This window comes from Neomonachus schauinslandi, chromosome 7 (genome assembly GCF_002201575.2).
Source record: "Neomonachus schauinslandi chromosome 7, ASM220157v2, whole genome shotgun sequence".
Classification (NCBI taxonomy): Eukaryota; Metazoa; Chordata; class Mammalia; order Carnivora; family Phocidae; genus Neomonachus; species Neomonachus schauinslandi.
This window is the reverse complement of record NC_058409.1, coordinates 118,450,317-118,468,926: the sequence shown is the minus strand read 5'-3', so window position 1 is coordinate 118,468,926 and position 18,610 is coordinate 118,450,317. Positions and strand designations below refer to the sequence as shown.

General features: G+C 41.1%; 1 protein-coding gene across 1 annotated transcript in view; it reads right to left on the bottom strand.

Moving 5' to 3' along the window:
* PLCXD3 (phosphatidylinositol specific phospholipase C X domain containing 3) overlaps window positions 1-16,475 on the bottom strand; it is a 162,414-nt gene extending 145,939 nt beyond the window's left edge. Inside the window, exon 1 of the mRNA XM_021696525.1 lies at window positions 16,116-16,475. Within this exon, the coding sequence (XP_021552200.1) occupies window positions 16,116-16,218 (103 nt within the window). The 5' untranslated portion in view covers window positions 16,219-16,475. The remainder of the gene's footprint in view (window positions 1-16,115) is intronic.
* Window positions 16,476-18,610: the final 2,135 nt, after the last annotated feature.

The window sequence follows — 18,610 nt, the reverse complement described above, 5'->3', positions numbered from 1 at the left end:
TCAGGGGATGTCTCCTGAGGAGAAGGCATCATTAGAACAGGAAGAAGGCATCACTAGAAGAGGAAGAAGGCAGACTGGTGACAATCTGGAGGACAATTCAAATCTCTAAAACAATAGGAAACCTGAAGGACATGAGGGCCAAAAAAAAAAAAAAAGGCTAGGATCAGTGGGCAAGGAAAAGGTGGAAGGAATTGAGGTCAGGGAGATAGACAGGGACTAGTAATTTTAGTAAGTACATGAGAGGATTTTTAACAGGTGAATAATATACCAGATTTATACTTTTGAAAGCTACTCTGTGTAGAGGGACAAATCCCTGGGGGCAGGGATATGAGTTAGCGGCCTTTGGAGTAATTCATGTGAGAGGGGACCGTAACTAGATTAGGACTGTAATAGTGGAAACAGTGAGAAATGAAAAGATTTGAAATACATTTAGAGAAAGATTCAACAGGATTTACTGTTAGGGTGGTTTTTAGGGTTTGAGGAGAGGGAAATGAAGAATCATTCCAAGGCTTGAGAAACTGATGGACAGTGATGCAAAATACTTAGATGAGGAAAACTTGATTAGGAACAAACCTGGCAATGGATGGTAAACTCAAGAGTTTTTTTTAGGTCACATTAAATTTGAGGTTTCAAATGCAAATGATGGGAAGGCAGTGAGATATTTGAGGATGGAGATCAGCGGAGATGTCTGGCTAATAACATACACTTAGGAGCATCATCACATAGATATTATCTCAAGCCATTGGTTTATACATTGCCACCGTAGGGAAAAGTGTAGTTATAGAAAGAAAAAAAAAAAGAGAGAGAGAGAGAGAGATCAAGGCCTGAGCCCTAGGTACTCCAACATTTCCTTAGATGGAAAGAAAAGGAGGCATAGCTAGCAAAGGTGACCTAAAGGAAATAGCCAGTAAAGTTGAAAAAGTAAGATAGTAATAGTGACATCAGCAAGATGGCAAAATTGGAAACCCCAAACCCTTTATCCCCCCATGGAGACACTAATTCAGCAATACACGAATTAATTCCCTTTGTAAGAAATTGAGACACCAGTTCAGAGGTTCCTGCACCCCATACAAGTACAATACCAGTCACTGAAGCTGGTAGGAAAATTTGTGGCACACTCTTGCCTTAGTCCCTCTCCCAACACAGTGCCACATGATTGAGAGTAAACTCCCAGCCTCTCTTTGAAGAGGGAAAGATAAGATTGGACAGTATTTCCAATGTTCAGACTTTGGGGGTGGGAGGGGCTGCCCCAGCGACTGCCTTCTGCCTCATCTGTCTCAGAGCCCTAATGGAAAACCCAGCACATTCGAAATGCCTGGGGGCCACTGAGAACAAGAAAGCTGGGTGGCTTGGTGCTGCTCCAGAGGACTGGCAATACCACAGACAGAGGCCAATACAGCTTGGGAGCCTCTCCCTCAGAGGGTAGAGAAGAATAGAGCATGTGTCCAACGCTCTGGCTTTTCAAGGGACTGCCCAAGGAACTCACTGCTGCCTTGCTTGCCTCTTGATGGGACCTGGCACATTCTAGATGCCTGAGAATTGCTGAGAACAAAAAAAGGGCTGGGTGGCATGATAACAGACATGAGAGGGAGTGAGAGATTATGAGATGCTGGCAGGGTGGAAGGGAGGGATCAGCAAATCCCTCTAATGAAGAAGCTACAAAGACAAGCCCAGAGAAGATAGAACGACAGAAAAGGTTTAAGAGGCCTCCAGAATCTCTAGCCAGGTTAATTGTATTTTTTATTATTATTAATTATATTTTTGATAATGGCCATTCTAATAGGTATTAGGTGATATCTCATTGTGGTTTTGATTTGCATTTCCCTGATGATTAGTGAATTTGCACATGTTTTCATGTACCTCTTGGCCATTTGTATGTTTTCTTTGGAAAATGTCTATGCAGGTCCTCTGTCAGTTTTTAATCAGTTGTTTTTTTGTTATTGAGTTGTGAGTTCTTTATATCTTGGAAATTAACCCCTTATCAGAGATACAGTTTGCAAATATTTTCTCCCATTTTGTTAATTATTTCTTCTGCTGTGCAGAAGTTTTTAGTTTGATGTAGTCCTGCTTTTATTCATTTTTGCTTTTATTTCTTATACTTCTGGTGTTACATCCAAAAATGTCATTGCCAAGACTACTGTCAAGAAACTTTTTCCATATGTTTTCTTCTAGGAGTGTTACCGTTTCAGTCTTTAATCCATTTTGAGCTAGTTTTTGTGTATGGTTAAGATAGAGGCCCAATTCCATTCTTTTGCATGCAAATACCAGTTTTCCCAACATCATTTATTGAAAAGACTATCCTTTCCATTAATCTGTCTTTTTCAATTTCTTTTATCAGTGTCTTACAGTTTTCAATATACAAATCTTTCCTCTCTTTGGTTAGATTTGTTCCTAAGTATTTTATTGTTGTTTTTTTTTCCTGCTACTATACATGGGGTTGTTTTCTTTATTTCTTTAAAAAATTTTGTTGTTAGTGTATAGAAAGGCAACTGATTTTTCTATGTTGATTTTGTAAGCTGTAATTTTACTGAATTTGTTTATTAGTTCTAACAGGTTTTTAGTTGAGCCTTTAGGGTTTCCTATATATAAGAGCAGGTCATCTGCACACAATTTTCCTTCTTCCTTTCTGATTTGGATGCCTTTTATTTCTTTTTACTGCCTAATTGCTATGGGTAGCACTTCCATACTTGGTTCAATAGGAATGGTTGGTGTTGGCAGCCTTGTTTCTAATTTTAGAGGAAAAGCTTTCAGCTTCACCACTGAGTATGAAGTTAGCTGTGGTTTTGTCATACATCATCTTTATTTTATGTTGAAGTATGTTCCTTGCATACCCACTTTGGTGAGAGAATTTATCATGAAACGGCATTGAGTTTGTCAAAGCTTTATCTGCATCTGTTGAGATGATCAGATGATGATTTTTATCCTTGATTCTATTAATGTGGTATATCGCATTTACTGATTTGTATATGTTAAACCATCTTTGCATCCCAGGGATAAAACCCATTTGATAATAGTGCGTGATCCTTTTAATGTGCTATTGAAAAAAGAGACTCACTTTAGATTGAAGGACACAGATAGACTGAAAATGAAAGGATCGAAAAAGATATTCCATATAAATGGTAACCAAAAGAGAACAGAGGTAGCCATACTTGTAACAGTGAAAATAGACTTTAAGTCAAAAATTATCACAAGAGACAAAGAAAGACATTATATAACCACAAAGGGTCAATTCACTAGGAAAATATACAAATTATAAATATACATGTACCTAACACACATACATATACATATTTATATACATATAAATATACATGTACCTAATACATGAAACAAACACTGACAAAACTGAAAGGAGAAATAAACAGGAAATTTCAATAGTCCACTTTGGAGAATGGATAGAACATCCAGACTGAAGATCAATAAGGAAATAGAGAACTTGAACACTATAGACCAAATGCACCTAGCAGACATATATAGAATGTTCCATCCAACTGCAGCAGAATACACATTCTTATTAAGCACACATGGAACATTCTCCAGGACAGATCACATGTTAGGCCACAAAACAGATCTCAAGGAATTTAAAAGATTAGAATCACATTAAGTGTTTTTTCTGTCCACAAAGGAATAAAACTAGAAATCAGTAGAATGAAACTAGGGGCGCCTGGGTGGGTCAGTCGTTAAGCGTCTGCCTTCAGCTCAGGTCATGATCCCAGGGTCCTGGGATCGAGCCCCGCATCAGGCTCCCTGCTCGGCGGGAAGCCTGCTTCTCCCTCTCCCACTCCCCCTGCTTGTGTTCCCTCTCTCGCTATCTCTCTCTGTCAAATAAATAAATAAATAAAATCTTTAAAAAAAAAAAAAAGAATGAAACTAAAAAACTCTCAAATGCATGGAAACAATATACTCTTTAATAACCAATAAGAAATCTGGTTAATTTGGGTCAAATAAGAAATTAAAAGGGAAATTAGAAAATATCTTGGGACAAAGGAAAATGAAGACACCACACCAAAACACATGGGATACATCAAAAGCATTATTAAGAGGGAAATTTATAGCAATAAATTCCTTCATTAATAAAGGAAGTCTTAGGGTGCCTGGGTGGCTCAGTTGGTTAAGCATCTGACTCCTGATTTTGGCTCAGGTCATGATCTTAGGATTGTGAGATCGAGCCCCACATCAGGCTCATGTGCTGGGCATGGAGCCTACGTAAGATTCTCTCTCTCCCTCTCCCTCGGCCCCTCCCGGACATGCACGTGTGCTCTCTCACTCTCTCTCTCAAATAAATAAATAAAATCTTAAAAAAAAAGAAGGAAGTCTCAAATAACCTAATTATAGACCCTCAAGAAACTAAGAAAAGAACAAATTAAGCCTAAAGTTAGTAGGAGCAAGGAAATCATAAAGATTAGAGAGTAAATCAATGAAATTTAGAATAGAAAAATAGAAAATGAAACTAAGAGTTGGTTTCTTAAAATTGTAAACAAAATTGACAAGCCTTTAGCAAGACTAAATAAGAAAAAGAGAAGACTTAAACAAATGAAATCAGAAATGAAAAAGGAGACATTACAATTGAGGCCACAGAAATAAAAAGGACTTAAAAAGACTAATATAAACAATTATATGCCAAACTGTATAACCTAGAATGGATAAATTCCTAGAAACACACAATTGACCAAGACTGAATCATGAGAAACAGAAAATCTGAACAAATCTATAACTAATAGGAGATTAAATCAGTAGTCAAAAACCTCTGAACAAAGAAAAGCCAGAGATCGGATTGCGTCACTGCTGAATTCTACAAAACATTTAAAGAATTAACACCAATCTTTCTTAAACTCTTGCAAAAACTTAGAGGAAGTAACACTTCCAAACTTATTTTGTGAGGCTGGCATTACTCTGATGCCAAAGCCAGACAAAAACACTACAAGAAATTAAAACTACAGGCCAATATCCCTGATGAATTAAAGATGCAAAACTCCTCAACAAAATAGTAGCAAACCAAATTCAACAGCACATTAAAAGGATCATACACCATGACCAAGTGAGATTTAACCCAAGAGTGCAAGGATAGTTCAATATTAAAAAGATGCAGAAAAAGCACTTGACAAAAACTCAACACCCTTTCATGTTAAAAACACTCAGCAGACTGTGAATAGAAGGAAATGACTTTAACATTAAAAAGGTCATATATGAAATGTCCATGATAATATCATACTCAAAGCTGAAAGTTCTTAGGAACAAAGCAAGTATGCCCACTCTTACCATTTCTATTTAACATAGTACTGGACCTAGACACAGCAATTAAGCAAGAAAAATAAGACATTCAAATAGGAAAGAAAGAACTAAAATGAGTCCGCCTTGCAGATGATATGATCTAATATGTTGAAAACCCTAAAGATCACACACACACACACACACAAACACACACACACACACAAACTGTTTGAATAAATGCAGTTAGTAAAGTTGCAGGATACAAAAATCAATATACAAAAATCAATCTCATTTCTATATACTAAAAATAAACTATCCAAAAAGGAAGTTAAGAAAACAATCCCATATAACAGCATTAAAAAGAATAAAATATTTAGTAATAAATTTAACCAAGGAGGTAAAGGATTTGTGCTCAGAAAACTGTGAAACATTTGTAAAACAGACTAAAGATTCACATAAATGGAAAGACATCCCCTGTTCATGGATGGAAGACAATATTATAATGCCCAGGCTACCCAAATTGATCCACAGATTCATTGCAATCTCCATCAAAATCCCAATGATTTTTTAAATAGAAATAGAAAAAACAACTCTAAAATTCATATGAAACCACACACACACACAAAAAACCCCAAATAGCAAAAATAATCTTGAGAAAAAAGAACAAAGCTGGAGGACTCACACTTCTTGTTTTAAAACATATTACAAAGCTACAGTAAGCAAAACAGTATGGTACTAGCATAAGGACAGACACATATATCAACAGAACAAAATGGAGAGCCCAGAAATAAACTTACACATATACAGTCAACTGACCTTTGACAAGGCTGACAAGGATGAAAGGATAGGCCCTTCAATACTATGTTGGGAAAACTGGATATCTACATTCAAAAGAATGAAATTGGACCCTTATTTCACACCATATACAAAAATTAATTCAAAGTACATTAAAGATTTAAATATAAGACCTGAAACAGTAAAGCTCTTAGAAGAAAACATGGGGGAAAGGTTTCCAAACATTGGTCTTGGCAATAATTTCTGGTGGGCGCCTGGGTGGCTCAGATGGTTAAGCGTCTGCCTTCGGCTCAGGTCATGATCCCAGAGTCCTGGGATCGAGTCCCGCATCGGGCTCCCTGCTCCGCGGGAAGTCTGCTTCTCCCTCTGCCTCTCTCTCTCTCTCTCATGAATAAATAAAATCTTAAAAAATAATAATAATAATAATAATTTCTGGTATAAGAGACCAAGGGCACAGACGACAGAAGGAAAATAGAAAAGTGGGACCACAAGCTAAAAAACTTCCACACAGCAATCAAGCAATCAAGCAATCAATAGAGTGAAAAGGCAACCTATGAAATGAGAGAAAATATTTTCAAACCATATATCTGTAAGGGATTAACTTCCAACATATAATTAACTCTTACAACCAAATAGCAAAATACCAAATAACTCAATTTAAAAAAATGGCAGAAATCTTGAATAGACATTTCTCCAAAAAAAAGACATACCAATAACCAACTGGTATATGAAAAGATGTTCAACATCAGTAATCATCAAGAAAATTAAAACTCACAACTGCAATGAGATATTACCTCATACCTGTTAGGATGGTCATTATCAAAGACAATAACAGAAAACAAGTGTTGGTGAAGATGTGGAGAAATTGGAACCCCTGTTTACTACTGGTGGGATTGTAAAATGATGCAGGTGCTAAGGAAAACAATATGGCAGTTCCTCAAAAAAATAAAAAACAGAACTACTATATGACCTCACAATTCCATATTTGGGTATTTATCCAAAAAAACTGAAATAAGGATATCCACGCGCTATTAGCACTCCTATGTTCATTGTAGTATTATTCACAACAGCCAAGACATAGAAACAAGCTAAATGTCCATCAATGGATGAACAGATAAACATAATATGGAATATACATACAATGGAATATTATCCAGCCATGAAGAAGACGTCACATGCTACGATATGAATGAACCTTGAGGATATTATGGTAAATGAAATAAGCCAGTTACAAAAGGACAAATATTACATTCAGTAGTATCTAAAGTAGTCAAACTCATAAAAGCAAAAAGTGGAATGGTGGTTGCCAGGGGCTGGTGGGAGAAGGAAATGAAGAACTGTTATTTGATGGATATAAAGCTTCAGTCATGCAAGACGAAAACATTCTAGAGGTATGCTATACACCCCTATACTTATCGCTAATAATACTGTACACTTAAAAACAGGGTAAATCTCATGTTATGTTTTTTAGCACAATATTTTAAAAAGTGTCATAAGAAGCCAAAGGAAGAGCATGTTTAAGAACAGAAGTGTAGTCAAACACATCAAATGATGCTGAAAGATCAAATAAGATGATAAAGAATTAACCATTAGCTTTAGAAAAATACAGATCACTAGCAACCTTGATAAAAACAATTTTAGTGCAGTGTTAGGGAAATAATGAGATTAGCATGGGCTAGAGAGAGAAAAGGGAATAATTTCAAGACAGAGGGGATGTTTTTACAAATATCACAGAGAACTAGCACAGTGGAGAGAAAGGCTGGTATGGAGCCAGAGGGCTTTTTTTTTTCTTTTAGACAGGGGCAATAATAATATGTTTGTGTACTGACTAGAGTGATCCAGCAGAGGTAGAGAAAAATAGTGACACGAGAGAGAGGGGATGAATTTGGGAGTAAACTCTGAGGAGATTTGAGTGGATGGGATCCAGGCCACAAGTAGAGAAGGTGAACTTACGGAGGAGCAGATCCAGGAATTTCTCTTACATAAAGAAAATGCAGAAATAGATGCAGGTAAGTTGCTGGGTTAATGGTGGGAAACCGAGGAAGTTCTTCTCTGTACGTATTTTTTTATATAAAATATAAGGTGATGTCATAAGTTTAGGGTGAGGTGGGAAGGCAGTGCTGATTTAAGGAGCAAGAAGAGATATGAAAGTATTATCTCAGAGAAAAGGAAAAGGAATTTAATGGGGATATGAAATAAGATATATGGTCAGAAAGTTCTAGTGAGTTGAGGCATCCAGGCCGTGTAATTTCTTCCGCCACACCCCAGTAATGTTTAGCTACTGAAGTTTTCTGGAATTGGAATAGGTAAAAAAAAAAAAAAAAAAAAATAGAAGTTGACGGAGTTGAAGTTTTTCCAGGTAAGCAGAACAAAAGTGAGATAAGAGAATTAAGGACATTTTCAAGGCTGGTACTCTAATGCCAGACCCAAGGAATTTGAGCAGATATAAAGAGAAATAAGGACATGGCAGGGGCGGGGGTGATAAGGACTAACAAAACTTAGTTCTATAGCCTTCCCTTCTAGCAACCTTCAAGTCAGTATTTTTACATCCCCTTGACCACCTTCCCCCAACCTCTCCCCTGGAGAAAAGCCCAGGGCTGGACACGGCAGGAGTGTGTTTAGAGCTAACTCTGCTAAAGACAGCCCTGGTCTTCCTTCTCCTCTTTCTCCTCCTCCCTCCACAGGGGAGTGTGACCCGAGACATGCACTGAGTTCCCATTTGCCCATTAGGATGCCTTTGAGCGCATCTTCCTCTTTACCACCCCACAAACCAGAGGGGACTTCCAGGAAAGTCTAGTAGGCAACTAAAATTGCTATTCATCATAGTCCACTTTTCTTCGTGAAATAAAGTCTCCAAGTGAATCAAGGAACACAACCATCATTTATAACACTGTCTAAGGATAAACATGGCTGCTTCCTAAAAATTAATTCACAGGAAGAATTCTATGTGAAACATAGTATTAGCTGGCATTTAAGATAAAGTGGTAACAGAGCTGTCCATTTCCAGGGTCTGTGATGAAATATAGGGACATAACAAGAGCGTATCTAACAATCAATGTGCCATCTGCTTCAGGACCTGGTCTCCGGAGGTGACTAATCCTGGCTGCTTCTCAAGAACGTTTAACCATCTCCTTCTGCCCCTCTTCCTGACCCATCTTCCTCTCTTAATAGAGCATAATAAAAGCATATGGCTCTAGAAAAAGCTTCTGGCAGAATTCCATCTGAAGCATGGTAAATTTCTCTCTCACTCTTCCCTGCCTTCTAGAATATAGGATTTAGATACTTTTCTGGCCTCCAATCTGAGATCCTAACCCACCCAAAGAAGGAGAAATAAGAGAATATATAAGCTTCTTGAGGGTATCAAATGCTTGTGTCTAGAAGTTCCTTGAGTACCCATTAAGGTGACATGTTCTCCCGTTTCCCAAACTAATGCTTTTTGGTAAGAGGCGGTGTCATTGGTAGTAATAGGAAAAATTTCTAGATTAGCAGAGCTGACCCCTTTGATTAACAATAGTTAAAATCTGTGCATATATATGCGTGTATGCATGAGATTTAACCTTTTCTTTAAGGCCCAGAGCACATCTCTTACGCTACTATTCTGCTTTCAAATAATGGAGGTGTTCGCAATTACTTTAGGTATGTCCGTTTATTTGGCTCTATTTATGTTGTCCCAGGCTTCTCCCCAGGAACAATATGGACCCCAACTGCTTTCCTACCCTGGACCTGTCTGGAGATAGGATTAGTTAGGTAGCACCCACCAGAGGTCTACTTATTGGGCAGGGGAGGAAAACAAGTCCCTTGGAAAAGTAGTGATATGCACTATATGTGTGTACATACACACATGTGCACACAGAGAGTGGGCTAAAATTGAGAATAATGCAGAGTATAGAACAAAGTCTATTCTAAATATTATCCTCTATCCAGCCCTCATAAACTCATATGTGAGTCCTAGGGTAAGGGTGCAACAACAAAAAAAAAAAAAAAAAGAAAAAGAATCAATATAAATTCAAAAAGCTCTTTTGTTGACATCCATCCTAGGCAAAAAGATTGAAGGGTTCTGTGTTGGCACTCATAGCTCTAGCAGTGATGGCAGACAGGGTCAGCAGAGGTGGGTATCTGCAGCTTCCACAGTGGGGAACCCAGCCCTGGGAGCCTTTGACTACAGTGGAATCCAGGGCCCTTGTTACACACTAACATCCTTAATGTTGGGTCTCTGCAGACATAGCGTGGGTCCTGGTGGGACTGCCAGCAGCAGTGGTATTTTAGGTATAAAAATTATGGAAGCACAGTTCCTCTAGATGTCTCATCAGCAAAAGTGACAACTCCTCAAAGCTTCCCCAAAACAGGAAGGAAGAAAAATGGCAGACACCATGTATGTAGTAGCCCCCAAAATCAGCTTATAATGCATACTTAAGAATTTGTCCAGAGGTTTTTAGAACTATTTGGAAGTCCACTAAAGAGGTGCTTGGGAAGAGTGAAAATGGACACTCTAACACGATTCCGATTTTACTTTGGGGTGGCAGGGTTTAGGAAAACCTACCTTCTGTGTCCTTGTGTCTTCATTTCTTAGCCTTCCCTCACGAATATTCCCTATATTACTGCTGATGTATGGCACTCAACAGTCTCATTCCTCTTCTTTGTAATTCGCGCTTTCCATTTTGATTGGGTAGGGTTGGAATTAAGTATGAGAAACTCTAAGTAAAGATACGAAAAATTTTCGTAAGGGTAAAGTGTGTAAGCCTTAACATACAAACATTGTGTTATCCATTTTAGCAAACTGAGGGTTTTTTAAAAATGTCAGCTCATTTGGAACACTGATTATGCTCAATAACTAAAATTCCAGTAAGTTTGTTATAACCACATTCATGTTTCTATTCCATGTCAACCATGCTTCAAATAAATGAGGCATGGTTTGCAAATACAAGCAAGATTGGTCATTTCCTTTTTAATAAAAAAAAATCAATTTACTGGCTTTCTGATGCTGATTTTGCCTTCATGATACCACTTTTACTCAAGAGCAATATGGAAAAGTTTAGCTTATAGATAAATTGAATGACTCTGTAACCTATAAATACAACAATAGTAGCTGGGCCTTTAACACAACAAAGAATGAGACCAAATGGACAAAGATGCAACACAGGGATGTTTCCTAAATTGCCATTAGCGACCTCTAGCATCACCAAATGGGCTGATTTTAAGTGCTGTTGATGGCTGATAGCAGTACTTTAAGGAAATGAGGGGAAAGGTTTTACATTTATCACAGCGACCTAATTTGAACACTTAGGTAGCAATTAAGTCACATTTATGTTCAAGGTGCATGATGAACTATAATATGAGTTATCACTATGTTCCCAACCTGGGCCATTAGCCTTGAGTCAAATACCCCCCTTCTGGCTCTAAGCCTGATTATAAATTTGAACACTCATAAATAGACTGCATGGTCCGAAAGAAAGAGCTTAGTCAAAGATGTATATTTAAATTTGGCTCTGCCACTTACATAAAGGATCCCCTTAGAGCTACCCTAAAGCAGTGTTTTTCCAACTATAAATGTGTATATAAGTCACCTCGGGTTCTTGTTAAGTGCTGATTATGATTAAATTGGTCTCAGGGGTGGAATCTGAGATACATTTCTACCTCTCCTGGTCCCTGGACCAACTGTGAGTAGCAAGGCCTTGGAGGTTTATTGACAGAACATGGAGAAAACATGTGTGCACATGAGAAAACATTTTGTAAGCTGTAAAATGGCATCAGTGTCACTTTATATTAATAGGTGGTTATTCAGTTCAGCTCATCAAGTCCCAGAATAAATGATGTTCCAGATACGTAATTTTTCTTTTTTAGCAAAATCAAAAACAAAACTGGAAACTGGAAAGTCAACACAAAAAAGGTATTCATCCTAAACAATTTTGTTGCTTTTTGGTTGCTCTCAAAGATTAACTTTGTATCACCATCCTAACTAAAATGATGGGAAAAAAAAAACACAAAACAACCCTGTTTTTTGAAAGATTAGACCCAATCGTACAATTAGACCCAATCGTAGATTTGTCCTGTAGATGGTCTCATCCCAATCAAAATAGAAATAGTAAGTTACAAAGAAAAGGAAAAGACAGCTGGCTCCAGAAATACTGGCAACAAGAAGAAGAGATCGTTGTGAGGAAAGAAATGAAAAACTAACAAAAGCAGACATAAGAACACAGAAATCAGAGCTGTATAAACATCTAGTTTCTCTAAGTAAAACTGCTCTTTTTCATTGCCATCGGCATTTTCTGGAAGAAAATTGCCTTTATTACTTTCTATATGTACGGAAATGAACAAAATCATCAGGTATGATTATTGATCTCCAAAGCATTTCTGTGTTCCTTATCTAAAGCACAATCAATAATTCCTGTTTAAGTGTCGGTTCAAAAACTGACCCCTGTACACAGAGGACATGAAGAGACCCAAGAAAGAAGCAGGCCGCCCCAGGCTGTAAGGTGTCAGGTTTCATAAGCAAGGGAACCTACATGCACGACTCGTTTTTGGGTGGCCGCAAGAAGAGTAGATCTTCGCACGCACCAACGGGAATCTTAAGACTTTATATAGAGGCCTTGCCTGGGTTCAGTCACGTGCATGGCCAGATGGTCTCAATAACAACTTAACTCTCTTAAGGCAGCGTCCTTGAAAGGGCTTCAGCTGTGGGAACAGTGGGTGGAATGCACATTTCTAAGGATAGGGGCAGGGGTGAGGAGCTTCTGATTGCTGGGGTCCATCTTTAGGGTCAGCTGGAGGTCTCAGCCTCTCCAGGAACTCCAACACCAAGGAAATATACACTCTCTCTGAGTTCCAATACCACAATATTTTGGCCAATCTTTCATTATTACATGGTCAGTTTGCTGTATTATGTGAAGATTTTCATCACCTATCAGAAAACGTATGGCAGAACCCTCCCGTGGAATAAAAAACACTTCCTGATCTTTCAGATTTTGGACAGAATGACTCCTTATCGTAGACCTAGATCACCAACACCTTACCCAGATCAAGCAAAAAGCTTGCTTTCTCCCATGATGGGTCTCTTTACCATGTTCTGGAGGCGCCATGATTATAAGGTTAGAACTCTCCGCAGAGATGCCAGAAATTCATCACACTCACTTTCATCTGAATTTTACCACTTGTCTTCCTGCTTCCATTTCTCTTTATTCTCTCTCACCTGTCTGTAGTGACAGGAAGCATCACTTCTTTGCACTAGCCCTGGGGAATCTGGGTCAGCTGCCCCAAATGGGTGGCCTCTTAATTAAGCTGCTCTTCACTCCCTGGTTGCTTCACCTAAGAAAACCTGAACTTTGAGGATGACCGAGCAGTCGTTCCCCTCCACAGAAACACTTGTATGGTGCATCAGGAGTGGTTTTAAATGGTGGAGATAATTACTTAATTCAAGCTGTAGCAACTGGCCAAGTAAACATGTAGCAGCCAGGAAGCTATTAGCATGATTTTAAGGCAATTATTCCATTAGTGTTTAATAGTCTCCAATTAGTCTTCTCTATCAAAGTTTGAATGTCTTTTTTCCTCCAAAAATTCTCACAGTTGAGTAATGCAGAAAAGTACCAAACCCATTTTTACACCTAGATTTCATACATATGGATCTACCAAACTGACTTTACAAAATCATGGGGAAATTCAGTGGTGTGGATTTGGTGAAACATGGCTGGTTTTTTTTCTTCTCAGAAGTACTGGGGGTAAGAATGGGAGGCTTTGTAGGGGAGTCACTTTGAGTGTAATATTAAGAAGGGCTGGGAAAGCAGTGAAAATTCCCACTGCATCCAATGCCACAACCCCTCTTAGTATTATACTCAAAATGGATCCCATGCAAAGCCTCCCAATCTTACCCGCAGTGCCTCTACTGGAACACAAACAGAACATCAAAGTCTCTGACCTCAGGTTTTCACTTTGTCCCATGGGGAGAAAAGGAAAATTGCCCTGTATCCTGCTAATGCCTAGTTCCTTGTCCCCTCACCCTGGTTAGTAGCTGTTGCTACTGAGCCATCCAGATACAAACCCTAATGCATTTCCCTCGAAAATTCCTAGGAGACTTTCCCTAAGGACCACTTTGGGGGTCAGATCACTGATCTGATGGTAAATTACTTGCCCTCACTGAGCTGCAATTTTTACATCTATGAAGTGGAGTTAATGGTAGTAGCAGCACTGTCTCCTTGATGAGGTTTGGGGAAGCGTTCTGTGGTCTGGTGTACATACGAGGGTTTTGAAAAGTGAATTACAGAAATGTAATAGAGATTCTGACATACGGTCATACTATCCCTCATAACTAGCAATGTGAACTTAGGCTTTTTTACTCCCTGTGTATCTGGCGAGTCACCTGCCAGAAGGCTGGCATCAGAGTCCTTGCCTTTATTACTTTCTATATGTACGGAAATGCTCAGGAGAGATCGTATGAAAGCAACTGTCTAAAAACCACATAAAGAGGAAGCAAAGACGATTGGAACGTGGAACTGTGGAAGTAAGAGTGAAATTTTGCCAACAAAGTTGTGCACTTTCTACTGTCTCCTTCAAAAGAGCAATCCCCAGGCTCAACCAGGTAGCAGGGTAAGTGCACAGTGGAGAAGCGGGGTGGTCTTTTCCTTGGAGATACCTGGGCTCTTGGGAGGCTACCTCTTGAAGAAGGGCAAAAGGAGACCGACAAACCCTTCCTTCAGGGATTGGTGCTCAGAGTGCAGCCTGTGCCTGTCATAGCAGCCAAACATCCACTTGACTAACGACCATTGATCTGAGTTACTGATCAATTCCAGAGCTGCTGGTTAGAGCTTTTTGGGATTTTTCAAAGGAACCCTTCTCCTCCTTCCCCCCCTCCCCCCGCCGCCCCTTTCCTCTTTATTGTGTCTTCCTCCAGTGGCTGAGAGGGGGCGCTGGATGGGGTAGATCAAGAGGAGACAGACCAGAAGGTTGAACTTGATAACCGGGCAGAGCTCGGGGCAGGGGTGGACTACCTGTGGGTAAATTGCCCTCTAGCCGGCTCCTGGGAGAATCGGGCATCTGCATCCTCAGCACAAGTGAAAAGTCAAATTGGTAACGAAGTATGGCCGTGTCCCCAGCGGTCACCGTACTACTCCGCCCTGAAACATCCCTCTGTCCTGCACACCTGAGTTAGGGGCTATTGCACGCTCCCGCCCCCAGAAACCCGCCTAGTCCTCTGATCTGAGCCGCGCGCGCCATGCTGAAGCCTCTGGATCCTTCGCGTCTCGTCCTCGCTTTGCCCGGACTTCCTTCCTTCTGGGCTGTCTGGACACTCGCATACTCCCCTTTCCCCTTTGGTTTGCCTGTTAATCCCACCCCTCCCGCCGCTGCGCACGCAGGTTCCCCCGCTGGGCTTCTGTCCCGAGCAACAGACGCACGGTCCGCAAGGGGTTGCTTTCCCGACCCGGGCGCTACACGTTGCCAACAGCACTTGAAACAGAATCCCGACGGTGACCACCCGGCCAAGCCCGCCGGGTCCACGCAGACCAGGAAGCGGCGCCCTCCGCCCCTCGCTCGCTTCAGCTCCCGGTCAAGGGCAGTGATCACGCCGCCGCGGGTCCCTGAACTTTCCTCGCTCTCAGGGAAGCGCTTTGTCTCTTTAAAGGAGACTGGGGACGAATATTAAAGACTCGGGTAGGTTCTAACCGAGAAATCTACCAAATCCGCTCCATTTCGTGACAGGGATGGAGTCGGAGGTCCACGAGCCGGAGCCGAGCCCTCAGGACACCCGCTCGCGCTCACCGCGCTCTGTCACCCCACAGACCCAGAAGTCGCCCCCCCCAAGTCTGCGAGGAAAACCGTGGGAGGGGGGCTCAAGGCGGATCCTGGAGCCGAGGCATCCCCCTGCCCCAGCCCTCTCGCACAGCCTGCCTGCTTCCAAAGCCCAGGGCAACAGCAGTCACCTTGACTCGCCGCGCCACGGTCCCCAGAGGTTTGCAAAACGCCAGAGGCCCGAGGCTCCCAGGCACGCGCTCGCCTGGCCGGAGACCCACCCCTGGGGACGAGTTTCCCTCCCTCGGGCGGCGTGGCAAGTTACCACTTCGCGGCAGATTATGCAGGGCGGGGCAGGGGGAGCGCCCCGTCGGCAGCCTCCGCGCGCCTACCTGGGATGGCTAAATTGGTGAGGGGGATGCTGTGGATGCTCTCCGGCAGAGTTGCCATCCAGTCGGCGAATTTCAGCTCGTTCTTCCCCTGAGACGAGGCCATCGTGCCGGTCGGCGTGCCGCGCGCTGGTCCCCGCACTCCTCGGCAGGCTGGCAGGCTGCTGCCGCTAATCCAATGTTTGCTCCGGCCCGGCTGGAGTTTACACTCCGCTCTGCGCCACACCCACAGGATGGCGCAGACACACGCTAATTTTAATAATTATTCAAAACACCCCATGCTCCCCTAGTGCCTCCGCCAGACTCCGCTGGAGCTTTTGTTCCTGACGTCCGCGCTCGGCTTTCTCCTCTCTCCCCTCCCTCCTCGACTCCCTCCTCCCGTCTTATCCCTCCTATGCGTCTCTGCCTTTTCTCGCCATGCTGCAGCTTTCCTTGTCTTCTTTTTAACTTGGTTCACCCAGCGGCTTTGCCCGTGGTTTTGCTCGGCCCTTTGATGTGACTTCCCGGTCCTGTTTGTAGGAAAGACAGTCTTGTGGTTGAACCTAAAATCCTAGAAGACTTGGGATGCTATCGCCTCCCGGGGAGCAGACTCTCATACTGGCTTTCAGGACTTTCCATTCTTACCAGAGAGCTTTCCTCTTTGTAAGCTACAACAGGTTGTGCCTCTCCTCAGCGAGAGCCCACAGCCCTGCTTATAACAAAATGGTGGTCTTTAATCACCACTTCGCCTAATTGTTGGAGTAGTTGACAAGTGTGCTGTGAGCAAAGAGCCGTGAATTCTAGTGGTTCCTACTTAATCCCTGGTATCCTGTTCCAGACATTTCAAGGTAAAAAGCACTTCAACCCCTTCGTTTCCTGGATCGTGAGAAATCGGTTATTGCTATGGAGAGAGCTGCCTGTGTCCTCTCTGTGTCATTTTTATGGCACTCAGGACAAGGTAAAGCCTGATGCTAGAAGAAAATCACATTTCCCAGTGACATACTATAATTATTGCCAGTAGCATTTGGTGGAATTTATTTGGCAACATTCAAAATGATTTATGCGATTGTCTGATTTTTCATTCCTTGGCAGACTGGAGAGATGTATCTCTCTCAGGAGAAATCACTCATTGAGCCTCCAAAGAACTGTCTTGGTCCACCTGCTCTCAGATGAGAAAGAGAAGAGAAATCAAGTTTTACAAATGTGATGAGTCCAGGAGTGGCCTGAGGAATGTATAAGCAATGCACTGAAAATATGCTAGGTCTTTGCAACCCAAAGAATGTAGATGCAGTGGTGTGTAAATCCTGTTCCTAAAGTAAATGCTTTTAGTTTGGAGAAATGAAAACAAGGTAGGGGAGAGAGCTATAAAACCTGGAATGATCATTTTACTTCAGTAAACCATCACAACACCAAAAACCACAACTAAAGCTTGCTTATTATAGGAGGATGCAGAGCCCACAGAATATTTACTCCAAAAGCGATGCACTGTGAGAAAGATGGAGAGAAGAGATCGTTCCTCACCCTTAGTGATCAAATTTTCCATTGCTTCCTAGAATCAATTTATAGCTTCAAGAGAACAAGGTAGGGTTATCGTTCAGAATAAGAAAGAAATGTCCTAGGATTTTTTTTTTCCCAAGATAAATCTTAATATTCTTGCTATCCCAGTAGGAGCCCACAAACCCTCTTGATTAGAGTGAAAATTTAGCTCACTATAAGATTCTAGGTCAAGAGACCTACAAATACCACCCTTCTGACTAATGTCGGTGCTCTGTCGGCATCATGGCAGGCCCTTTAGGAGAGAACTCAGATCTGGGAATCAGTTGCTCTGTCTAAATAGTTCGGGCAAGTTTTCTAGTGTCTGTCAGCCCTGGTTATCTCCATTATAAAATGGTGATAATAACTCAGAGATTTGTGGTGAAGCTTCCAGGAAAGAGTGTATATGAAAAAGCTTTGTTTTCAGCAAAGCATCATACAAAATGTGAGATTTATGTTTATTAAGATAACATATGTTTATTTCCTTCATTGCCTTTTCTATCCTCACAGAGCATTCATCTTCAGGAGAATGAAATAATTATTAGATCTTGGGAATATTTTTTAATAAATTATACTTTAAAAACATGCCCCGTTCAAGTATGTTGAACTTATGTGTCTCTAAAAGGTTACAAAGCTTTTTTTTTTTTTTTAAATGAAACCATTTTAAATGTTGAAGGTAGTTGTCTTTATAAAGAACTGTATGAGGATGCAGAGAAAGGGGAACCCTCTTACACTCCTGGTGAGGGTGCAAGCTGGTGCAGCTACTCTGGAAAACAGTATGGAGGTTCCTCAAGACGTTAAAAATAGAGCTACCCTACAGCCCAGCAATTGCGCTACTAGGTATCTACCCCAAAGATACAAATGTAGTGATCCAAAGGGACACCTGCACCCTAATGTTTATAGCAGCAATGTCCACAACAGTCAAACTGTGGAAAAGATCCGAGATGTCCATCAACAGATGAATGGATAAAGAAGATGTGGTGTAT